At 44.9% G+C, this 25,087-nt stretch overlaps 2 protein-coding genes across 22 annotated transcripts in view; both read left to right on the forward strand.

Moving 5' to 3' along the window:
* Positions 1-299: 299 nt before the first annotated feature.
* ube4b (ubiquitination factor E4B, UFD2 homolog (S. cerevisiae)) lies at positions 300-15,506 on the forward strand. 4 transcript variants are annotated; one of them, XM_040194290.2, is made up of 29 exons: positions 380-714; positions 1,808-2,027; positions 2,834-2,969; positions 3,503-3,590; positions 3,853-3,997; positions 4,103-4,328; positions 4,560-5,039; positions 5,825-5,929; positions 7,106-7,247; positions 7,693-7,793; positions 7,931-8,045; positions 8,408-8,491; positions 8,998-9,054; positions 9,468-9,584; positions 9,771-9,869; positions 9,959-10,072; positions 10,215-10,413; positions 10,555-10,693; positions 10,802-10,901; positions 11,059-11,186; positions 11,339-11,437; positions 11,576-11,811; positions 11,902-12,028; positions 12,156-12,300; positions 12,510-12,644; positions 12,824-13,015; positions 13,604-13,778; positions 14,877-15,023; positions 15,222-15,506. In XM_040194290.2, exons 1-29 carry the CDS (start codon positions 691-693, stop codon positions 15,284-15,286), a joined length of 4,140 nt encoding a protein of 1,379 aa, XP_040050224.1. In that variant the 5' UTR covers positions 380-690; the 3' UTR covers positions 15,287-15,506. The 4 variants fall into 4 exon arrangements, with proteins under 4 accessions (XP_040050225.1, XP_077939640.1, XP_077939641.1 ...); XM_078083514.1 differs by lacking the exon at positions 1,808-2,027 and having other exon boundaries at positions 376-714; XM_040194291.2 differs by lacking the exons at positions 4,560-5,039; positions 5,825-5,929 and having other exon boundaries at positions 300-714.
* A 1,518-nt stretch (positions 15,507-17,024) lies between these two features.
* kif1b (kinesin family member 1B) overlaps positions 17,025-25,087 on the forward strand; it is a 49,897-nt gene continuing 41,834 nt past the window's right edge. For all 18 annotated transcript variants that reach the window (XM_078083516.1, XM_078083523.1, XM_078083517.1 and 15 more), the window contains exons 1-2: positions 17,025-17,394; positions 18,532-18,674. In XM_078083516.1, coding sequence (XP_077939642.1) covers positions 18,569-18,674 — 106 coding nt within the window. In that variant the 5' untranslated portion in view covers positions 17,025-17,394; positions 18,532-18,568. The remainder of the gene's footprint in view (positions 17,395-18,531; positions 18,675-25,087) is intronic.

Genomic DNA, 25,087 nt, shown 5'->3' on the forward strand with positions numbered 1-25,087 from the left:
AGCTCAAGATGGCTAAAATATTCTATGAACTTGTCTGATCATTTGAGAAAAGACTTGCAGGTGAATTTATCAGAGGTTCGTATGATTCCGATCACAAGGGCTCGTCTCATGAACAGCAGACAGCTTAATGAGCAAACACCTCTGAAGAGATCAACAATATCTCTCTGAAATCCCCCACTGAGTTTAATGAAAAACTGAATTTGTATTTTAGAAGGCTACGGTAAACATACGCGTAATTTGGATTAATTCAGAACAGCGAGCAGTCAACTCATTAGTACTGAAAACCATTTGACTGACACAAAAACAAACACACGTATAACCTGTGAAATATCACATTCATCTCTGGGACACACTGAAGCTTCGCACCTCCCCCAGTCGTTAAATCACGTGACACTACAGAACCAAAATGTCTGCCCTTGTATTTTGACGTATAATAGCTAGCTACTTTTCTTTTTGTTTCATTCTTGGTAGGAATCTAGCAAACGAGAGACTTTTTTGAGGATCTATATCTCGCAGCCTCTCGTATACCGGAGTCATAGTTTGTATCTTGAAGACAATCAAGACTGACGCGTATTTGCTGATCGAGTTGGACAATGCATATTTAGTTCTAACACAGGCTAGCTAGCTAGCTGGCTCTGGCTGGCACACATCAAAGCAGTTGAACGTGAAATAGCGGCTAACCTAGCTGCGATGGAGGAGCTGAGCGCAGACGAGGTGAGGCAACATGGGGAAACGTGCAGCGGGAATGCTGAATAATGGGTTAGCTCTGTTTAGCTAAAGTTATTATTTGCATCGAAATGTATTCCTTTCCCTCGGACCTCATGTCAAATGGTTTGCCACTAGCCGACCTGCTACCAAAGCTAGCTCAGCAGCTAGCACCAAACTGAACAAATCCTCGAAAAAAAAGCCACAATTGATGCGTGTCTAATACCAGCATAACGTCATCTAGGCGCATGTTGGCGCACGCGACCCATGACATGTTTACTGGGAAGTCCTGCTGTAGAACTGTGGGGTTTAACTCCGATATGGTTTCATGGGCTTCTGTCACCTTTGCCAGAAGCTTTCGTTCATTTAAATTAGCCGGAGCAAAATGCTAACCTGCTAACGTAACGCTGAGTCTGTGCACACTGGCCACCGGGTTACATTGTTAAAATATAAAGTGACCGAATTGATATAAATACATTGAATTGTTTTCACCTGATGGTGTGTTTTCCTGCACCTAACGTTATATCATGACGGTGCTGATATTCGATTTGGCACATTTTCCTGCGGTAACCTAGCTGTTAGTTGCTAACGTTGTTTTGCTAACAGCCTAAAAAATTAGCCTGCAAGACGACTCAGCATAAAAAAATAAAAAAAGCACCGGGCCACCATTGTGCAATCACTGTTGGCCCACCGTGTGGCCGCTGAGCTTTTCCACTTGGGCAACACACATCATTTTACAAAGTGTTCCTCCTTTGTCGCGTTGCACTCGGTCAACTCGTGTTGTTTTCACTGTAGAAACGTCGGTGCTCTTCTGCCGGGTGGCACCAGACTTTGATCATTTGGTCGGTTACATTGTTTTGTGGGCGGTGAATGAATGATAACCGAGCATTGATCAGTCGTGTGTCTTTCGACTATCAAAGATGCGTAATGACAAAACGTTTCTATATCGTCGATTTTGCCAATCGTTTAGCTAAGCGTATATAAAATATATGCCAATCTCAACTGTCCTGTTCCAAAATAAGTTGATCTTGTGCAGGTCGGTAGAGTCACCGTCCGAGGACCCTTTAGTGATTATGTCAATTTGCTGGAATATTATTTCAAGATCCGCAGAAGGCGACTGGTACGATTGGCAGGGGGACAGACGTCACAGCCCAGCACCCCTCTCAGCACACCCCTGACGTCTCCACAGAGAGAGACTCCCCCCGGACCCCTCCCCGGACCCTCAGGTGTCGCACTCCAGCCCCTGCCACCAGCTTCCTCTCAATTGTTGGGGCTCAATGTACACAGTGGTACCCCTGCCTCGTCCCCTATGGGCACCTCCGGTAAGAAGAAATGAGCCGGATCGCGATTAAGATTATTATTAACATCATGTCAGGATCCAGTCATCTTTCAGCCGTTGTCACCGTAGTTATTGTTGTCAACCTCTTTGTTTGATCTTTTGTCTAACCCTATTGTCCTACTCGTCCAGGGTTGATGAGATTTCTCTGAAGACTGTAATATGAATCAACCGCGGTTGTTCGAGTCGGAGCTCAACGCTGAAAGGGACCTTTTGTATTTGTGACTTTGACTTGGAACCGGCCGTACTCCCGCAAACAACAACAGCATCAGCAGCTTGTGTCCCTGTGCAACAAAGTGTAGGCCTGCCGTGCAGAGGGAGATATTATTATTCTTTTATACATTGCTCTAGAAAACACAGCAGTCAGTCACGAATGGGTCGACTGACCATCCCCAGGCATTGTCTGTAGGCACGCATACATGTGGTGCTGCTGTACAGGGCTGCCTTCTACGGCTTGTAGGGCCCGTGGTACTTTTCAAAATTAGCGGAATTGGAGGTTAATGCATTTCTTATGAATATTGAAGTTGACACAGGCATGGATCATATGATTATTGGGCCATGAGTTGCTAACTCCGACGCTAGACCCACAGTAATATTCTGTGTCTTAATCAGCTTGCTCTCTACCTGATGGCACACCATGTTGATCTTAACTTAGTGTGGCCAAACAATGTGTTCTTCACTACAACTAAAGTCCTGCAGACTCTTGATCAGTGTAGACATTTAAAGAAAACAGAAAAGCAAAGAAATGCATAAATTGCAAAGGTGCTCAGTTGTGTTGTATTGCTTTTGCAGGGGTGGCTTATGGTAGTCAGAGCAGCGAGGGTTTGAGCTCCCTCTCCAGCTCCCCGTCCAACAGCCTTGAGACTCAGTCCCAGAGTCTGTCCCGATCGCAGAGCATGGACATCGACACCGCCTCCTGTGAAAAGAGGTGAGCGTCTTCCATTGAGCTGAGAAACTGAGAAAATTGAGAAACTTTGAAGTGTGTGTGTGTGTGTGTGTGTGTGTGTGTGTGTGTGTGTGTGTGTGTGTGTGTGTGTGTGTGTGTGTGTGTGTGTGTGTGTGTGTGTGTGTGTGTGTGTGTGTACGTACGTACGTACGTTTTCACCCTCATGGACAATAGCCTTTGTTATCGTGTTGAAATAACAGTAGATTCCAGTTTTTATGATTCACACCAAATAGGTTTATCAGAACATTTATTCTCACAATGACCACATGCATTCAATGACTATCCATAATTTTGTTCTATATGGTGTAACAATATTAACAGCGACTTGATCCATCTACCTCCGACAGTTATATACTTGTTTTTAATCATTTGTAGCATAAACAATTCACGTGGCCGTGCAATGAAATACTGAGATTGGAGAAAATGGTTGAAATAAATGCGCTGCTTGATGTTTGAATGTCAGCATTGTCTGCTCGGAGATGAAGAGAATTTTTAAGGCTCTTGTCTCATTCCAGCATGTCCCAGGTGGATGTGGACTCAGGGATAGAGAACATGGAGGTGGAGGACAGCGATCGCAGGGAGAAGAGGAACTTGCCTGAGAAGGTAAATGGCAGCAGTGAACATTGCTCAAAAGAGAGGGTCGTTTATCCTTAATTAACCAGCCTACTGGACTTTGATCATGGCCGTCTTGAGATGGTATTTAAAGTATTTGGGGACTTTCCGTGGATGCAATTTTTGGTTTTGTTTTCACGTATTGCAGTCCGTTGATGCATCTTGATGTACCGGGATGATTATGAGATAAAGACTATGATTGCACTCGGAGTAATGCTGGTCCGTCTAATTTGTCTTTCTAATTTCACCCCAGGAACCCTCTGCAAACTCTGATGTCTCAGAAGAACAGGCTCTGCAGCTCATTTGTAAGATCCTCCGCGTATCGTGGAAGGAGCAGGATAGAGATGTCATCTTTCTCCCTTCAATAGCTGCAGAGTTCCACCAGAACCCTAAAGATGGTACGTCATTAAATAATGTCTTTATCCCACTGTAATAACCCTTGTTTTTGCTTCCAATAACTTCCCTGTAATAATTTTTGCCCCCTCCCCCCCCCTCTCATGTAGTGTACTCCGACTTCAAAGACCTGATTGGCCAGATCCTGATGGAAGTCTTAATGATGTCCACCCAGTCGCGTGTCCACAACCCCTTCGCCAGCTTGACCGCCACCTCTCAGCCAATTGCAGCAGCCAAATCCCCGGACCACCGTCTGACGCTGGTGCAGCCCTCCAGCCAAGGTGGCAGCCCCATGGCCCCCAGTGCAGGGTCTTTCGGAGCCAGCTCTCTGTCCAGGCAAGTACCTCGACTCGGCATAACGAGCTTTGAATCTGACCTCCAGAGACCTTTCAAGGCTCCGGGTTGGTCACCGACACTCCTGCTCACAGGTGTGCTTTGTTGATATTGATTTGGTATCGTGTGATTGGGAAGTGTTGTTGTTGTTTTTTTTCTCTTCTCCTCCTAGATGTTCAGCTTTAGCTTTTGATCATTTCTATGTGCCAATCATCGTCTCCATGTTGTCCACAGTCTGTATGGGTGTGGTAGTCCTCACTCGATGGCTTTGGACGCAGCCAAGAGGACGTCCCCGTCTCTCCCCACCCCTACTACACCCACTGTAGCCTCCAATGCCTCCACCCCACAATTCATTGTGCCGCCGAGCCCCCCCGCTGCCGCTACTCCACGACACACACTCAACCCTCCAACCGCCCCCATGCCCATCTCCCAACGCTATCGCCCTTACTCTGTCACCTCTCCTTGGGGGGCTCCCTCCCCATCTAGCCCCGGCCAAAGAGGGTTCAGCTTCCCTGGACCGTCTCCCAGTCCTGCAGGGCCCTCTGTTCCTCCTAACACCCCATCTGCCGGGCCGCCTCCCAGCCCCCATTCCCTTTCCTTGAGCTCCCCTAGAGTTCGCAACCAACCGTCCTCCACCCCCCTTTCCATGGTGCCCCCTTCTCCCAGATCGAATACCCGACAGGCGGCCTTTGCTTCCAGGATCCCACCGTCTAGGTATCGCATCGTCCATTTGCATGCCGGTGTGCAGAGAGATCAGACTTACTAAAACATAACCTTTTTAAAAATGATTTAAACCACACTTTTGAAGTTGGGTTTGAAGAGGTTTTTGTTGTATACATTGATTCTTATGCTAAATTGAATTCGGTCAGTGCTTAACTACACAAACAATAATGATTCATAATTATGCCGCTAGTCTGAAAGGCAAAGAATGCCTAAAATATGCGGTATAGTCTGTTTATAAATGGTGATTAAGATTCATTAAAGGCATAATTAAACATCCCAATCTTCATATATTCAATGCATTTTCAAATGTATTACTTATGTACTTGTGTATGCTGATGCATATGGTGTCCAGACAATCAACAGTTAGTTTTGCTTGTCTCTAACATGCATTAATTTAAAAGATCTAAACCATTTGCATATTACTAACATGGGACGTAGTCCTACTGTGCTATGAAATTATGAAGCAAATGAGAGGTGGCTTCCGCCTCTTTGAATTCAGTTCAGTTACTGGTGGACACATTTCTCTGTGTATAAAAGCCGCAGACAAAATGGCACTGATGAATATTTAAAAAGCTGCTCAATATAAATAAATAGTCTCGAAGCAGGCATGTAACCTTCCAGCATCCATTTCTTAGCGCTCACCTCTCCCTTGTCCTCTTTTCTCGGCACTTGTAAGCCTTCTACATTTGTCTCGATGTTTTTCACTTCCCCTCCGTCTGCACAACAGCCTCTGTTCTTCCAACCTTTGTCCTTGTTTCCTTTCCTCGCCACGTTAGCCCCTTGTCGGTCCTGTTCTCTGCTCTCTCTGACATGTCTCAGGACAGCAGTGATGAAGATTCTGAGGAAGAGGAGGATTTTTCACAGGTTCAGTTTGGGTCCAGGTACACCGCTGCACGGTGTGTGTGTGTGTGTGTGTGTGCTTGCTCAGTTATGGTCCCACTGTAAGGTCCAGTGGGCCCATGAGGCTTTCCACTAACGGCACACGGACACACCAAGGTAGAGTGGTGAAGAATAAACCGCTATGGGCTCAGGCATCTCAGGAGTGCCGTAACTTCTTCGCTCACAAGGTCATGTAAATAAAAAAATAAATGGTTTTACGATGTATAAAAGTGGTAAGTATTAAACGCTGTTTCTACAGGGGGGGCAGAAGCTCCCTATAAACCACATTCATTGGGGTTTATCTTTGCCAGAGCAACTGACCCCTGTTTTTCTAATCCTGACTCGTCCAAATCCTGTATTTCTTTTTCGAAGATATTTCCTGGAGAACTGGTCCCAGTTATCTTGGTTTTCTTGGTTGGCTTCCATTGTGAATGTAAATAACAATAACATACAGTGTACGTATGGGCAAGACAACATTGTGCATCCCAGAGAATTTATCCTCAATCCCCCTTAAAAGAACTCTCAATATTGACCCATCTTCGTACAGCAATGAGACTGTTATACTCGTGGTAAACCGGAACATTGTGTCATCATTTAAAGACATTGGAAATGTCATGATGCAAGTCTTTATTCTCTGCTCTACGGACGTTTATTTTGCAACATTGTTGAGTGCATGTTTGTTTTAACTTGCATCGCGTTGTTATTGAGTAGAAACTGTCATGAAACCATTAACTGGATTAAGTAGCACTTATTTATAGCACGCTGTAGTTTGGCTCTGTTGAAGAACTTGTATTTGTGCTTTATTCTTGTTGCTCTGGATAAAAGCGTCAACTAAATAAGCAAACGCAGTTTTGAAGAGCATCGCATACAACATTTGAAGTTGCAGCAGGCCACTAACAGCAGTTTGCGCTCTTGTCACTACATGTGGCCCGCTGAATCCTAATCTCAGCTTCAAAGACTTTGTGCAAAAAGCCTTTTTGTTGTTCAATATCAACACTTTTTCTTTCAAGAGCCCATAACTGTGATGCAGCTGCTGTCACTAATGCTTCATGGTTTTGTTTTTTCAGAAGCCCAGACAATGGGCTGAAGTTTAACTCTATCTACGTGGTTATGTTTGATATTTCCTCGTGTTAAATGTGCGATCCTGTGTCTTTTGTTTGCTTTTTTCCAATCCGTAGTCTTGGTGCATCTGGAGGGGGAATGTCCTGCAATTCAGCCAGCGATCGCTTTACCATCGAGACATGCAAAGAGACAGAGATGCTGAACTACCTCATTGAGCGTTTTGACAGTGTTGGCATGGAGGAGAGGAAAGCTCCCAAGGTTAGTATCTGTCTGGAATACAGAAGATAATATGATTCACGCTAAAAGAGTTTATTTTCCTTTTTTTTTTGTTCATTCCAATGCTTATACCTGCTTATTATTGAGAGGAAAAGTTCAGAGATGAGGCAACTTGGTTATATTGATTTATAACTTTTTTTTTTTTTTTTTTACCATAAAGTCGACGCAATATGCCCAAAATGTTCCATCTTCTATGTGTTGTTTCATACCTCGCTAACTAGACGTCTATATTGGTCACAAAAAAACGACAGAACAGTCAGTACCTCCGACTAGCTGCAGGCCAGATGGTCTGGAAACAAGCGGCAGTTTGGCTCGCGAAAGAGAACTGCGATTCAAGTCCGGAGAGGGTGAAGTCAGCAGCATACTTTTTTCATTAAACCTGGCCGCTTTTCTGTCTTCTCCCATCCTTTTTCTGGTTCCCTCTCAGATGTGTAGCCAACCAAATGTCAGCCAGCTTCTCAGCAACATTCGCTCCCAGTGCATTTCTCATATTGCCCTGGTCCTGCAAGGCACCCTGACGCAGCCACGGTGAGAAAGCCCTGCCACACATTGTGACCACTCCGTTTGTAGCCCGTGTCTCCATAGCAACTACTCTAACCACCTTCACTCGAGAAACTTTTATTTATTTCATTTCAGCACAATGCTTCTGTGTTTTCTACTTGCAGGAGCCCTCTCCATCAGTCTTTGCTTGTACCTTATCTGCTGTGTCGGAACCTACCATATGGCTTCATTCAGGAGCTGGTGCGCGTCACCCACCAGGAGGAAGGGGTCTTCAGTCTGGTAGGAAGCACCTCCGTCCATTTTGGATACCTCCTTATTACGTTTATTGCAGCATACAGTGGTGCAGGAAGACAAAGGCATACACTCTTGTATGTAGGATGAAACTACAGTGCACTGACTCTTACGGTTTTATAAATACAATCTGTCCTAATGGGTGAGAATGAACCGCTGAGGTAGCCGTTCACGTAGAATGTCATTCCAGTGATGCCATGTCGAGGGTGCACCCTCCACAGCACCTTCTCAGTCACTCACTCACTCACTCAAGACGGTGCAATCATTTAGGCCACTTTAAACCGTAAGCTGGAAACACAGTTGTTGACATAACACTGATGCATGACACGTTTTCTCCTTTTACCTTTCAGATCTTCACTCCCATCCTCCACGGGCTGGCTCTTGCGGTGAAAGAATGTTCCTTCGACAGTGACAACTTTAAATTCCCCCTTATGGTAATGACTTGTTGTCCTTACCCTACCAAGCTGGAGTTGAGACTTAATGCTGTTCAAATTTCTGGGGATTTGCATTGCGACAGGGATTAATGAGGGTCCTTGCAGCCTGTCGGACAACCTGTCTGCTCAGTAGATGGACTGCTCTATGTACAGTAGATGTATGCTGACATGTTTAAATATTCAGTATAATAGTGTTGCCAGTGTGCAGCTTCTCCCCTTGGATGGATACTGATTTTCTTTCTCATCTAATTGAATCTCACCATCCATCCTAACATACACACATCTGTATAATCGGGTTTGGGCCCTCTGAATTTTTCTGTGTTCGTAGTTCATTTCTGACAACTTTTGTCAATTGAGTGTCTAAGATAAGATATGTTGCAGCATCTGTTCTAATTAGCTTCTTACAAAAGCACCACTTTGATTTATATATTGAATAATCCACTCACCTCTCACCTGCTTGTCAATCCATGTAACCCACTTCACCTGTTTTATTTTGTCTTTTATAGGCATTAGCTGAGCTTTGTGAAATCAAGTTCGGAAAGACTCACCCAGTGTGCAATTTGGTGAGTATACCTCTGAACGACCCAAAGTATTCGTCATAGCATCCGCAATTTAGTTCTGCTAAGTACCTGCAAGTCTGGTTACTGTCTCTATTGTCTGTTCATACCTTCATCGTACCAGCACGGCCAGTTAACATCAGCCCAAAACAATGTGCTCTGCTTATTTTATTCATGACAGTCCTTTCTATTATTCACAGGACTGTGACTGTGTTTTGTTATTATTACAGTGATAACTTAAGTGACATTAAGCCGTTCAGTATTTGTGACCTTATGCTGAAGGGAAACCATCTTCCATACTGGCTTATTTAAACCTTGAATGATCGGATGCCTACTGCTAATATAATATGAAATATCTTTGACGTCAAAACAAAAAGGTATGTACTCTTGTGTTATGTCTGTCATGGCGGTGTGTGCAGGTAACGTCGCTGCCTTTGTGGTGTCCCCAACCCCTGAGCCCTGGTTGTGGCAGAGAGATCCAGAGACTTTCCTACGTGGGAGCTTTCTTCAGCCTTTCTGTGTTCGCTGAGGATGATGTGAGTTGTCTTAATTACTCAAATAATCAATGGACCCGACTTGTATTAGATGGTAACGAATGTTGCCAACTGTCCACGCGTGGCGAGTTGACCCCAATTCAACAATACTGCAAAAAGAACAAAGCTTGGCAAGCCGTTGAAAGTACCGAGAATGCTTTTACAGGGAAAGATATTCTTTTCCTTAAGACAAAAGTGGGAGACAAGTATTTCTCTGGCCCAGCCATCACCACGGAGAACACGCGAGTCGTCAGCCAATCATTGCAGCACTACCTGGAGGCCGCTAGGGTGAGTCCCCGCTTCGTAGCGTGTTTATTAAACCGCTGTCCTTGCATTCGGAATAAGGCGCTCAAGTTCTTTATTGTTTCTTCTTTCAGGGGGACCTGTTCAAAGTTATTCATAACATCCTACTAAATGGAGAAACGCGTGAGCCAGCTCTCAATTACATGGCAGCGCTGGTCAACTACAATGTGAAGAAAGCGCAGATGCAGGTACGTTGCAAAGATCTTTCCTCCCACAGAAATGGAATTACTCACATATGAAACATGTGATGTATCTGATCTGTATCTGATAGTCCGGTTGTAGCTTTTGCGCATTCGTTGTTCTGAACTCGCCCTTATTTCTCCCCACTAGACCGATGACAAGCTGGTGTCGACAGACGGCTTCATGCTCAACTTCTTATGGGTGCTGCAACAGCTGAGCATGAAGATCAAGCTGGAGACAGTGGACCCTTACTACATCTTCCACCCACGGTGCCGCCTTGCTGTCAGCCTTGAGGAGACGCGCCTGAAAGCCACCATGGAGGAGCTCAAGAGCTGGCTGACCCAACTGCGTGAGTAAAATCATTGAGGATCGGGAGGGCTGCTTTTCGTTTATATTGAAGTTATGAAGAGATTTAACAGTAATGCTACTAGCAGTCTGGTTCTGTGCTATGTGTTTTATATATTCGAGTTTCCTTTGTTCACATGGACAGATGAAGACCCCAACAAGTTCTCAGAACCCAAGTTCCCCACCGAATGTTTCTTCTTGACGCTGCACGCCCACCATTTATCCATCCTGCCTGGCTGCCGGCGTTACATCCGCAGGTTGCGAGCCATCCGCGAACTGAACAGGTATTTATTCATTTTGCGGGACCACGCATGTGTTGATCAACATACCCTGTAAAAGTGGCATGTAGTCCTAGCATGAGTGTTCGTAATGCTGTTTAATCCCCTCGTTAGGACTGTAGAGGAGCTGAAGAACAGTGAAAGCCAGTGGAAAGATTCTCCCCTGGCTAGTCGTCACAGAGAGATGCTCAAGCGATGCAAAACCCAGCTCAAGGTCAGTGTGATGTCGCAGGTTTGACGCCTACAAACACCCTCGCTTTACTGTACTTGATATTCGAGGACTCCCCGTGAATGCTGACACGTGCAGGATTTTCTGAATGAGCATACTGAGGGCGACGTGATCCCTATTGTGTGTCGCTTTGTCGTGTCAGAAACTGGTGCGAGCCAAAGCTTGCGCTGACGTAGGCCTTCTGGACGAGAACCTGCTGCGCAGATGTCTGCAATTCTACAGCACCGTCATCCAGCTCATTCTACGCATGGTGGACCCTGCCTACCCCAAGTGAGTCTCTCCCTGCCGCTGACGGACCATGTCACTGTTTGTTGGGATATCCATGTAACATAAACCGACGCCATCTGTCGTGCAGTTTCCCTTCAGAATGTACTACAAATCCAGATGTAAATGCCATGTTTGTTTCTTCATTCCCCGCACAGCATTAACCTGCCGCTGCACCCCGAGATTCCCAAAAGCTTCGCCGCTCTGCCTGAGTTCTACATTGAAGATGTGGCCGAGTTTCTGCTTTTTGTCGTGCAGTAAGTCCGTACTTCAGTCTTGCACACTTGTCTCGTTGGTCGACCATGTTTCGGCAAATCACATCTTGCGGGCAGAAAGATGTAGGTACAAAACACACGAAGCTAAAGCTTTTTGTTTCATCCTTTCCTTCCTTCAAGGTATTCTCCCCAGGTGTTATATGAGCCGTGTGTCCAGGACATTGTCACCTTCTTGGTGGTGTTCATCTGCAGCCAGAACTACATCAGGAACCCTTACCTCATCGCCAAGTTGGTGGAGGTGCTGTTTGTCACCAACCCTGCTGTACAGCCTCGTACTCAGCGATTCTCTGAAATGATGGAGAACCATCCGTTGTCTGTCAAACAACTGGTCCCCGCCCTCATGAAGTTCTACACTGGTGAGTTATATTTATACTGTTTATCGCAGCTGTGGTGAACGGTATACGTCAATCCTTTTCCAACTAAAAAAAACTGTCTCCTCTGGTCAGATGTGGAACATACCGGCGCCACCAGCGAGTTCTATGATAAGTTCACTATACGGTACCATATCAGCACCATCTTCAAGAGTCTGTGGCAAAACCTTGCCCACCATGGAACCTTCATGGAGGAGTTCAAGTGAGATTGCTTTTGATTGCCATGCGTATCCTATAAAAAAAATGACACCATTAAGGCTGGAATCAGTGGATCAATTCTAATCTGACCTACTTTTGCATCTTCTTTCATCGTTACCTCCCCCCTCTAGCTCTGGCAAGCAGTTTGTGCGCTACATCAACATGCTGATTAATGACACCACCTTCTTGTTAGATGAGAGCCTTGAGTCTCTCAAGCGTATCCACGAAGTTCAAGAAGAGATGAAGAATAAGGAGCAGTGGGAACAGCTGCCCAGGGTCAGAGCTCCATTTATTTACCATGCATTTATAATTGACCCTAGTCCACCAATGAAACGCAATATTTAATAAGTAATGTGTTAAATTGAAGCCGCACACACAAAATCAAGCAGTATTTGGAACATATTATTACCTCACTCATATTTCTGCAGAGCTAGGAATGTAACTCCGAACAGAATAATAGTGTTTGTTGACTTGCAAACTTTCAGGAGCAGCAGCAGAGTCGGCAGTCGCAGCTGACTCAGGATGAGCGGGTGTCCCGCTCCTATCTGGCCCTGGCCACAGAGACGGTTGAAATGTTCCACATCCTCACCAAGCAGGTTCAGAAGCCTTTCCTCAGGCCTGTGAGTGTCTCTGCCCCCACTGGACATTTCATTTTAATGTTGTCACTTGATCTTGATGTCTTTTTGAATGGCGGTCTATTCCAAGTAACAACACATCTGTATGAGGGAAGCTTTATCCGCCTCAATTAGACACTGAGCCCAACAAGTTGTTCTAAACGGTGCCTGTTTTTTTCCTGCAGGAGCTGGGGCCTCGTTTAGCTGCGATGCTAAACTTCAACCTCCAGCAGCTCTGTGGGCCTAAGTGTCGGGACCTGAAGGTGGAGAACCCTGAGAAGTATGGCTTTGAGCCCAAGAAGCTCTTGGACCAGCTGACCGACATCTACCTACAGCTGGACTGTGCCCGCTTCGCTAAAGCCATTGCAGATGACCAGGTTGGTAGATTACCCTTTACTTTGTAAGAAATACTTGCTGATTGTGTTAGATCATTGCCTTGAAGACATCAGCATGGATTACTCTATTGTATGTAGTATGCAGTTTGAATGAATACCCACTTCTTCCCAAATCATGCAAGTAGGAAGCAATTAGTGACCAAATTCAGTTTTAATGTGTGACGTTTCAAGCATGCACAGTAACGTGTTGATGTAACTGCATCCTTTAGAATTGTTGAACGACGCCTAATTGAATGACTTGTTAGTGGTATTTCATGTCAACTCATTCTTTTTAATTATTAGTCCGGCGGCGGGGAAGTTTGTTAATTATTTGCAGGATACGTTAACAGAGAATACTTTGAATGATAAAGTTCTGGTCACGTACCCGTAAATCTTCTAATTTACCCTTATAATTGTGTATCATAAAGAATCATTTGGGGAACCCGGCTGCAGTTTGTTTACGTGCACTGTCGAGACCGATGGAAAGGTCTTGTGTGTAGAAAGAAACTACACACGGTAGTGAATTTTTTGCAGTACCCTCAAAAGATGCGCTTCCCTAATAAATGTTCCCTGGTTTTGCTCTGTGTGCAGCGGTCGTACAGTCGAGAGCTCTTCGAAGAGGTGATCTCAAAGATGAAGAAGGCTGGTATTAAGTCTTCTATCGCCATTGAAAAATTCAAGCTACTATCGGAAAAGGTGGAGGAAATAGTGGCCAAGAACTCCCAATCTGAAATGGACTACAGCGACGCACCTGACGAGTTCAAAGGTGTGTGTGTGTGTATCTGTGTGTGTTCCTCCACGGTGTTTGAGCATCACACCTGCATTTTTTGCTTTGTATGTCCAGTGGAATTGAGTTATATCAAGAATAATCTGGACTAACTCTTTCTGAATAGTCGCCAACATTAGAGGCCGAGGCTTCAATAAATTTAGGTAATTAGTTGGAATCGTGACATGTGATCATATTGCTTATAGCAGCATTATACTGAACATCAATCAAGTTGACTCTTACATTTTAAATGCAAATGTTTATTGTTTTTATGATGTACCAAGTCACAGAATCTTCGGCCCTAAAAAGAGAAATTTACTGGCCTAGAAACCCGGTGTGAGGTCAGTCAGTGCAGACAAACAGGATCTTCAACAGCCTCATTCACTGCTGAATTCCACACATATGCAGCGGCTTCTGCGCTCATAAAGGTCATCCTGACGGCTTAGAGGAAGGATACCGTGTAACTACGGTCTTAATATGATCTACAAAGAGAACGTGGCCCACATACCTCCCTTGATTCCCTGATATGCCAGCCAACCCACCACGGTCAACTGGAGCGTGCCGTACAGGAGGCTCCAGTATCGTCTTTCCCCGTGGTTGAAATTTCCCACGCCAGGTTTTATTTTTGGAACACATGGGTCCTACTGTAACCATGTGACATTTCAATATAGGGCACACTATCAAGAGCTGTCATTGAGTATTTATTTGATATATTATTTAGTGTTTGCCAATTCCAGCTGCTGGGTTTTTAGCAAGTCACAAATGTTTAAAGCCATATTTAATTTTGTGGGATGGTTTATTTCTCAAAACAACCACAGCTTTTTAGTTTTAGTCATTCTTAATTCAAAGACCACTACAAAAGCCAGAAAAGAACCCTAACACCCACAATGGCCACGTTCAAACACAAGAAGCAGCATATTATATCTGTTCCATCTCTATTTGAGAAGAAAAAACAAATATGACATGAGCTTTTCACTTTAATGAAAGCGGTAAAACTCACATTTAGGATTTTCAATTGAAACCTTTTTGGCTTTTGCTTTTCCACAGTCTGAAGTTCCTACTGTCTCTAAGATGTACGTCTTGTCTTTATTACAACAGACCCTCTGATGGACACGCTGATGACTGACCCCGTGATTCTGCCTTCGGGCAACATAATGGATCGATCCATCATCCTGCGCCACCTGCTTAACTCCCCCACTGATCCCTTCAACAGACAGCCACTCACAGAGAGCATGCTGGAGTCCGGTAAACCCACCAGCATGACATTTCATCAGTAGTTACGTATGTCGTACTGTTCAAAGTAGGCAAGAGTAAAAATCAACTCCGCAACACAGCAACTATGTCGTTTTTAGATTCACGGCAAGAGACTATAGGACACCTAAATTGAAACTTACAAATGTCAGTTGTTTGTTTGGTCCTCACCATCTGTTGTTAATTCTGCAGTGCCTGAGCTGAAGGAGAGGATCCATACCTGGATGAGAGAAAAACAAGGCGGCCGGCTTGTCTGAGGACCACGTCACTAACGTCTGGGCCTGCTAACCATCATTAAGAGAGCCGTCTAAATCGCCTGAATTCAGCGTCCCAACTAACGGCAACAACAAAAAACAACAACATTTGAATGAAAAAAAAAAGAAAAGAAACCTGATTTGAATTTTATTTGCATTTACCCTTTTTGTCTCAAACCATTATGGTCGAAAAACAAAAATATAATAAAGTTAAGACTTTTAAGTTTTTTTTCTCTTGAGTTTGTGTATATTTATAACAAAATATATACATATATTTAACAAAAGTTAGTTAATGCAATATAGTGCTGCAAGAATATGTTTCCACAACCAACCGGTTTACCAGCGAGGTGCATAGAGCCACTTCATCAATTATTTTCCTTTATAGTTCTCCCTTTATTTGGAAATACTCTGTTTGCTTCATTAAACACTTTATGAGTTTAGGGTAAGGGGAGGGCAAAACATTTTGGGAGAATGTGGTCGGGTTCTGATAAAATTGCTATCCCTGCGATTTCATTATGAAGACTGACGGTGGTGAGCTCGAGTCCACATAATTTCCCAGAGCTAACATGTGCACAGTTTGTGCTTGTAGACAAAGTTCGCAACAGGAAATATCCATTAAGGATGTAGCTTAACGTCAACTAATCCTAAATGTCAGCTTACTTTTGAGTACAGTAGGAAGAAACAGTGAATTACCAAAACAGTATGTTGAGATGTTCCTCTCTAGTCTCATTTTCCCAGCTGACTTAAATAGATGAAATTTACTTCTTGCGTGTGCATGGCCTCAAGTCAAGAAGCTCCTAAGCGCCTGATGGACAAATAACCTTCTAGGTGAAATGGAAGGAACATGAGAGAATGTAGCATGTCCACCAGAAACACCATCATAGGAGCGCAATACAAAGTCTGCTCTTGAGAAACACTGACGTCTCGCGGGAAGGCGGTCTCTATCAAATGGCACTGTACTTAACGTTACCTTGCTGTCCTTAACTGTACAGCAAATGATTTCCTTAAACCACGTACTTGTTTTGGAAGCTAGGATTTTGAACTGAAATAAATGATGATGCACATTAATTCACAACTCGTCACTGTTTTTTTTCAGATAGAGGCCAAAGTGATTTTGTTCAGTCCTTTTTGGCCTAGGTCGTCATAATTGACCATATGAAATAAACGACTTTACGTCACTCGTAAATACAAAATGTCAGATTATATACTGTAAGAATCATGAATCATTTGCAAGGTGCAAAGAATATCAACTGATTTTTGTTATGTGCCAAAATGCATAGGCTGACTTCTACTGTAAATTTTAAAAACTGATGGATTAAACTTGGCGACTGTCCCAATTGTATCGGTAAAATGTAAACAATGTGTATAAACTATTAGCTGCTTATCTGGAAAAAAACAAGTAATCCTTCGTTAGTCTGGAAGCTAGTCTACACAACGTATTGCAGAAGCCTATTCCAGACGAAAGTGAATTGCACCCAAGTAGAACATCTACATGCAGATGTGGTTATAAAGACCAGATATGATTGTATACATTGTGAAGTTCAGAAGCTGGGCAGATGTGACAGGCTCCATTTGTCACTAGAAGGCGCTCTTTGCGGTGACCCTGGGTGTTGCGGTGACAGCACTGTGGGGAGCGGTGGGTAGAAATCCTGCAGTGTGGCGTCACGGCAAAGAAAAGAGACCACACCCACTCCCCCCCGCCCTTCCGATTCCGAGCATCGCCATTGGCTCAGCGACACGTTAGTCACCGCTGCCTCCCCTCCATTGGCCATCCCGGCCGTCGGTCATGGTTACCGAGAGGGAGTTGACGTAATCTGTTCGCTAAATCAAGGCAATCTATCAATTCTTTTCGCTTGTGTGCAGGCGTCCGCCTCGTACCTTTACTGGAAAATAAACTCGCCAAGCAGCAACTGATTGCGATTACAAGTCCATCTGGTGAAGGATACCGCTATAATGGGTGTTTTTCACCAAAGTAGACTTCATAACAGTTTCCTTGCTCGTGGATTTTGATTTTTAAAAGCCACACACACCTTGACGCTCGCCAGCTAACCTTAGTGGGGTTTTTTTCTCGCCACTGTCCTGTGGTGCCGTCTTGGTGAGAGTCTTCAGACGTGAGTAAAAACAACCCGATGCATTAATTGATATTCTGAATGTCTGTGATGAACGAGTTTGTAACACCGGATGCATTGCAGGCAGTTGTTGGTGAGCAGTTATAGCTAACGTTAATCACACGTAATGTAAACGCCAGATAGCCCTGATTCCGACACCAGTTTACGCTCTAACCGTGTGCTATTTACCTGTCTAATGGTATTATACTCCGTGTCTGTGCCTGAATAGTTGTGTCCGTGGGACAGACAGCGGAGGTTGCTCAACGCTGGTTCCGTCTGCCGCCGCGGACCGAAGTCAAAGCCGTTAACGTCTAATGCTAAGCGCTACGGCTAGCTTAAAACGACCAATAACACCTCGGCTCCTCTGGATTTAAACGTGTTAAAATCCTGAAACCCGACCAGGTTGCGCCTAGGACATTGGGTCGGTGTGTGCTTCTAGAATAAGCGTGCAACTCCTCCCTGTGCGATTCCACAACATACAGCAGCGATGAGGAGGAGGAGGAAAGGGGGGGGGGGGGGATTAGCCTACTTCCCTAACATCGGCGAATCTCATTTCTAAAAACGGAAAATTAAGCCGTGTGCCCGAGCAGAATGACGACGGACGGCCCGGCTCTCTGCCCCACTGTAACTACCCCCCCCCCCACACACAAACAGGGTAGCTATAGAATGTCATGGGCGTATGCGTTGGCAAGTATGGCTGACTGCAAGGACGTGGAAGAAACACGACTTGTGAGGCTCGTGTGGTCCCGGGCCGCGGCAGGGGGGATGTATTCAATTGCCGCTCGGATAAGACACGCTGCAAAGTTATTTAGACATATAAAACATGCAATGTTTTTGCAGCCCAATCATTGCATATAATAAACTTTTATTGCATTCGTAAAAGGTGTATTTAGCATGTATTGATACATTTATAGGCATTCCCTGTCATCCTTTATTTATCTGACCGTTATGTGTCTGCTGTTTACAAAATACTCCGGCGCCTTGGTGGTTCTGGTCGGCCATGTTTGTTGTACGCTGTTATGACTGGACATTGGAGGGTGGACTTTCATTGCGTTATGTGTTGATGGCCATTTTTTTAATTCACCCAATGGCTTTTACTAATGCAAACATCACATTTTCTGTGTTTTTTTTCCCGTTTAGGAGGTACATACACGAGGAGTTCTACTGACCCGCAAACATGTCTGGGGCCTCTGTAAAAGTTGCCGTCCGAGTACGGCCTTTCAACTCCAGGGAGATGGGCAAGGAGTCAAAATGTATCATTCAGATGCAAGGCAATACTACAAGTAAGTAGCCCACCGGCACGCACACATACACGCAACCAAACACGGTCCCCTGAATCTTTAGCCCTGCTTGCTTGGGGGGGACGTTTGATATCCCACGCATGCACTCCCGTGGTCTTCCTTTGGGGCCCTTGGCAGAGAACAGGAGAATGAGCAAACTGAATAGTGGACGGTTGGGGACAAACAGCCTGAAAGAGAATAAAAGGCTTACAGAGTGAAATTCCTCCTCCTCCTCCTCTGAAGGGGCCTGCATGCCTTTAGGAGTCTGTGTGTGTGTGAAACGCTGAGTTGGTTCACACTGGGGGACCCGGGGGTCACCACGCGGACTGTCCCGCTAATGCCTTCGATTCATTAAGGCTTCATCACACAGGGATTTAGACTAGATATGTCTGTTACTTTGGTTATGATTGTGTTATCTCCTGGTGTACACAACGGTTGTAAAGCACTTTTACAGTGTATATATACCATTCATGGCCAAAAGTCAATCATTTGCAATGGTTACTGCTTTTTATTTTGTTGTATTAAGTTACGAAACCTTCCGACATTATGGAAAGCTTTAAGTCATTTTGTAGATTATGCAGTTGTCCCCCGATTTGTGTAACCTTTGACAACATAGTAACGGGATAAGGGAGGAAGAGGGATGTTGTACAGATTAGATATGCTTCCATATTTTTATTGAGGATCAGCAGTTTCATGTGTTAGTCATCCTTGGCTTTAGTCACATGTGCAGAATGTGTGAAAATAGGGCTGCGAAGTTAGTTTCGTATTGCTTATGGACATTAGAGGAGGAGGAGCTACAATGGAGGACTTAAATGTGGTTTGTAGTCTTGTGATTCAACCTTTCTACTTGTGAGTCATCAGATGCAGTGAAGCGCTAGCTGCTTCCTTACTGATGGTTGTGCCGTACGTCCCTTTTTTAGCGGACACATGAACACAATCCGCCCGACACTAGTACGGAAAAGTTTAATGGCCTCGTAACAAGACGGGGTGTGATTCCCTCCAACCAGTCCTTGCAGCAGTCCTTCTTATTTTCCTCGAGCTCCGTCTGCCCGTCTTACCCGGCGCTGATTATACTAAGCCTTTATGAATCTTCCATAAGATCAAGTGTTCCTACACCGGTTATGGCTCACTTGCCCTTTATCTCTCCGGCTTTACCAAAGAGACGCTTCGTGTCAAATCCCTAGTACTTTTTACTACATATCCCTGGGTTTTTCATTATGCCAATGTCACCCGAAGGTGCTGGAGGGTGACTCGTGGTTCTTAGCCGAACTGCAGTGGAATATGCAGTGTTTTGGGGGGGGGTAAAGAGGAGGCTGCAGCACTGCCGACTCTAGCTCCGATCACACGGGCAGGTTGCAGAGCAGAGAGGGAGGCTGGCAGGCGGCCATACTCTCCCTTCATCTATGCAGATGGCATGCTGAGAATGCTGTCTCGTTAGGAATCTCTGAGGTTCAACACTAACACTCGTGGGCCATTTAAAAAAAAATCTTAAACAAAACTATCCAGCAGTAGTTTGTCAAGGTTTTCACAATATGGTAATTGATGGTCACACACAAAATATTGATCACAATATGTAATTTAGTTTTTATTTTGACAAGTGAGTCATTCGCTTTAGTTGGCTGTATGTATTTTACTTTTCATGACTACCAGGTGAGAGCAATTCCCCAATTAATTCTATTAAATGAATGTATAATTATCCAGAAACAAATTCCCTTGATTATTCTTTCTCTTATCAATCTATGACTCATCACAATTTCACGTCGTCGGCCAGTAAACATCTTTCTATTGAGTATCAAGGACTCCTCAATGTGCTTGAAAGGTGGCTATTACTTGTTGGTAGATTGGTAGCTTTTTTTCTGTCATTTTAATGAAACTAAGCGCGAGTGTGTGTTTTTGGTCAACTTGTAGGTGTTAGGCAGATGTGTGGACGAGGCTGTGACACTCCCCTTATTGTTGGTCACTCAAGGGCGTATGTGTCAGCAGCACAGAGAAAGCAAAAGCCTGGGGGGCAAGGGCAGGGTATTCTCCCCCAGATACCCCCCCCCCCCCCCCCCCCTTATTCTCTCTCTCTTTTTCACCATGCGTGGCGGGTTGTCGAGGATGGGCTGCAGGCAGAGGGGTAGCAAATTGATTATCCAGTGTGCAGGAAATGTGTCCAAGGCCTCTGCAGGCAGGCTGGAAACAAGTAAAAGGCCTCTCCCAGTAGAAGCTCTTAAACATACCAGTGCTAATGTAATTATAAAGGGGTGACGCAATTGTGTGTTGCATTAGTTTGTGTTGCTGCTTACAAATGTTGAATTACCTCAGGTCACCCAAAGCCTGCCTTCATTGGGGCTCTGATGTGTTCTCCACATTGGTCTTTGTTTAGTTATGTAACCCATGTTCCCCCTCAGCCACTTATGAGTGTACAGCCAAAGATGGCTGGCAGATCTTGCACAGTGCAGAAGAGAAGGAGATCACATATGTTAGACCATGGCATTGACTTTAGTGGAACAAACCTGCGATCAGATCAGATTATTTCCCTCTTTTTTTAAGCTATGATTGCAATTTGAAAAGATACCCGCCAAGCCTGTCCACATTTTCAAGAAACGGGTGGATGTTTCACAAAATTATTCCCTAAGGTTAAACTAATTGCCAATTGTACGCAAAGTACCAATGGAAGGTCACCATATCAATTAAACCTTCACCTTTTTCGATACAGTGTTCTCTCAGTTGTCGAGTGGGTGGTGACCTTACAAAAACCCGACCGGGAGGGATCCACGCCGCTCTAGTGTCTGTTACACATAAGAGGCCATGGCAATGAGCCCATGTCGTATGAATGAATCGTGGTCATTGAGGAGGCAACAGGAACAAGTAGGGGAGTAGGGTTGGGAGCAGGGGTTTGGTTCAGGGTCGGTCATCCTGCTGCTGAACCCTCTCCTCTGCTCACGGGGACAATCCACCCTGATTGGGTCCAGAATAATCCACAGGCTTGCCTCAGGTCAGCACGCCCTGCTTCCCGTAATCCTGGTGATCCTTGTAGGTGTATGCACGCCGACACACACCCACTCAAGGTGTTACATTCCTCAGCGGCCTCACGCTGAGAGCGACGCACGCTTGGCATTGTGCACCACTTCCACTCTCCAGACTGACCTCCCAATGACCGGCATTCTGTGTCTGTGATCCCATCACACTGTGTCGTTTCAGGCCCGTTGTGGATATACACGTTGTGCAGCTCCAGTTTTCGGTACACCTTTTCGTAAAAGCCTCTCGGTATGAGAAAGCGACTCGGGGCCCGCACTACACTGCCTGTGTGAGCAGAGCGTGACGGGTGCATCGCTGAACTTGTGTCTGTGGACACACAAGTAATGTCCACACTCACGCGGTGTTTTTGTTGCTGCTGCAACTGCCAGCACTTTCCTTTGTTGATATTGGGAGCATGCGGAAGTTCTTTGAAACGTGTTCACAATAATTATCAGGAAGAAACGACCCTCAACGTTTTGCAGATAGATAAAACATCTGGAAGCATAAGAAGGTAGAAAAACGTAGAGTGGAAACACTGAGGCTTTCACACAGGCTATATCACTGGTGAATGAGTTGGAATTTCCCCTCTCAACAACATAGGGCCTGAGGATCAGATCTCTTTCAAAAGAAGGTTTTATTGGTGACGAAAAGCTTAAATCTTGTGATCTCATTTTGGTTGGTTACATTATTTGCTAATGTAAAATGAAGGGATTTTCTGTCAGATTTGCCCAACCGACCCATCTTAAATCCTTCCTCTTTTTGCAATGGGCTCTAATTTAGAAAGCATGGAACTTGACAGAACCCTAGCTTGATGTTTCTTGTAATATTTAGTAATGCTACCTCTGATCAAAGGTAACACTAGTATGTACGTCACATTACAAACAAACAAACGCTTTTGCAGTGTTGGAGCACCAGAGTCCCTCTTTAGAAAACCCTACTTTGCTGCAGCAGGGTCTGACAGTCTGCCCACTCTGGGTTTTGGTTCTCCCATTCATCCTGCAGTACGGCCCGGGCCTCCAGCAGCGAGGCGTCGGCTTTAAGCGCCGCCCGGCGGAGCATCACGGCCATGCTCGGCTCCTGTTTGGAGGAAGTGGAGAGCTGCTGCTGCTGCTGCTGCCAGGAACGGAGCTCTACACCTCATGGTGTCTGTCTGGGTGGGCTGCTCGCAGCCAGAGGCCCGCCTAGAATTTGCAACAGTAACTTAGGGGGACGGGGGGGGCGGCAGGTCTTGGTCCATTTGGTTTTGTCTGGAAGGATCTCGCATAGCAGCAACCACAGTGATTAAATGTTTCAGTAGCCACCATATATCCGTAAAATGCTTTTTTTTCTCAAGACCAAGACACCAGTACGTCCAGACAAATACACATTCGTTTTCAGATAGTATATTTCTTTTTGCAAGAGAATTGAGTAGCATCTAGTGGCCTGATTCCAAGCCACAACAAATACTAATTGATTCTTGGTATCAGATGATTCTACATAGTTAAACATAGTTGTACATTATATTCCATTTCTTTGGAATCCCCTTACATCCTTTACGTAGTTCCTTTTTCAAGGCAACGTTTTGATCTGTAAGGATCTGGCCAAAGGAAGCTCTTAAGTACGAAACCATTTGGAGCCTCACTGTTCAGACCTAGTTTCACCTCCCCTTTCTAAGCCCACTCGCCGTTCCTCCAGCGCAAAAACTGCGAAACAAGATGGGACGATGGGATGGGAGCCTGCTAAAGGGGAGGAGGGAGGGCGATGAAATGCAGCTACAGCCGCAAAGTTTGACAAGAGCACTATTCACGTGTAGGGCAGCGTGAGGCAGCATCACATATAGACGGAGGTTAAAGTGACGCCAAGTTAACCCAATCTGACTGGAAGTTAAGAAATGGTAATGCAGAGGAGCTAAAAGGCCATGCTATCGTATTTGTATCCATCCATGAGTTGTCATCAGATATCTGACTGTTTCATCATTATTTCATAAACGGGCCCACCAATGGCATTGGATAATTATTATAATTTTGCAATGCTGATTGAGGAAACGGCCACCAGAAACAAATGTATTTAGTTGCAGATCACCAGACATGCATAAGATAACTTGTGACGTCTTGTTTTATTGTTAAAGGGAGATGTTGATTTTTATTTTTCTTCCTGGCATGGAACCCTTCAGAAATGCTACGAGATAATGATCAAAAGTGATGCTCAGCAGAGGGGAGGGGGGTCCCAAGGGGACACAAATCCGATAATGTTAGTGATACTACCAAAGAGACAAGGCCAACCGCTCACGCTCCAAGTGGAACAACAAAATGCTGAATTAGTCTGGTGAAATACAGTTCAGCCAAATCCTCAAATGTGCCCCAGTTTTATAGCATCACCCAATCATTTGAAGCTTTCAGAGATGGTCTGTACAACAAAAGGGTCACCAGCTGTTTCTTGAGCATGGGAGAGGGGGAATTAGGAGTGTGTGTGTGTGTGTGCGAGCGAGTGTACGCATGTGCATCCACATGCTCCAGTCACATGGTGTGTATGGTCACTGCCTGATTATCCCATAGAACCACTGTCTTACTAACGGATATCTTGGTCTCTATGAACATCGGAATGTGCTCAGAACGTCGCTCATCCGTTATTATTCAACATTGTCCTGGTGTCTTTGTTTTAAAGTTATGGTTCTCGTGGCTTTTATTCCTCTTGCCTACTCTTTTTGGGCCATTGCCTAAATTCAGTGGAATGGCTCAACGTTTCCACATTCAAGAGAGTGAATGTGTTTTGAGTGTTGTCGGCCCGACGAACATAGCTTTTTTCCAGACTACATTGTTTCCTCTCACAGTCTGAGGGCTGAATTCAGAGACAAACTGGAGAGCTTTGCAGTCCAGGCACGGGTAGCTTGGTGGTGAGCATGATGTTAACCTTAATTAATAAGACTGGGGCCTGTCTATCAATCTGGTAACCTTCTCTACTTCTCCAAAATGGAGCCATTTCCTGCCACTGTTTGAATACAGCGAAGCTAATGGAGATCACTAGTATGAAATGTGGATACATTTTTTGCAACCTCTCTGTCCCCCCGAGTGAAACTGCTGGATAAAAGGGACCAGTCTTCTCTAAAACGGCTCAGTCTTCTCACATTTTTGGCGTCACAGAACATGTTAAACATGATGCGGATTCTTTGTTGTAGTTTTCATTTCGAGATGAGCCTTTTGTAGATTAAAAAAAACAAATGAGAGATGCGAGGTCCATGTGCCAGAGCTGTATTCATGATGTCACAGTGCTTACATAAAGCCAGAGAGCATTTAAAGCGAGACTTCGGCCTCTGAGATGAGTTCTTTGAGGAAATCCAGGTCACTGCTCTGTAAAATGGGTTCCTGTTGTCAGCAGTGAATGTAAGGACTGTGTATTTTTCATGTCTGCACAACCTGTTCTGCACTGTTGTCTAC

This window comes from Gasterosteus aculeatus, chromosome 2 (assembly GCF_964276395.1).
Source record: "Gasterosteus aculeatus chromosome 2, fGasAcu3.hap1.1, whole genome shotgun sequence".
Classification (NCBI taxonomy): Eukaryota; Metazoa; Chordata; class Actinopteri; order Perciformes; family Gasterosteidae; genus Gasterosteus; species Gasterosteus aculeatus.

Coding starts and splice junctions, on each gene's coding strand:
- ube4b (XM_040194290.2), top strand. CDS start 691: ATGGAGGAGCTGAGCGCAGACGAG. Junction 2,028..2,833: donor GTCCCCTATGGGCACCTCCG/GTAAGAAGAAAT, acceptor TTGCTTTTGCAG/GGGTGGCTTATGGTAGTCAG. Junction 9,870..9,958: donor ACTACCTGGAGGCCGCTAGG/GTGAGTCCCCGC, acceptor TTCTTCTTTCAG/GGGGACCTGTTCAAAGTTAT.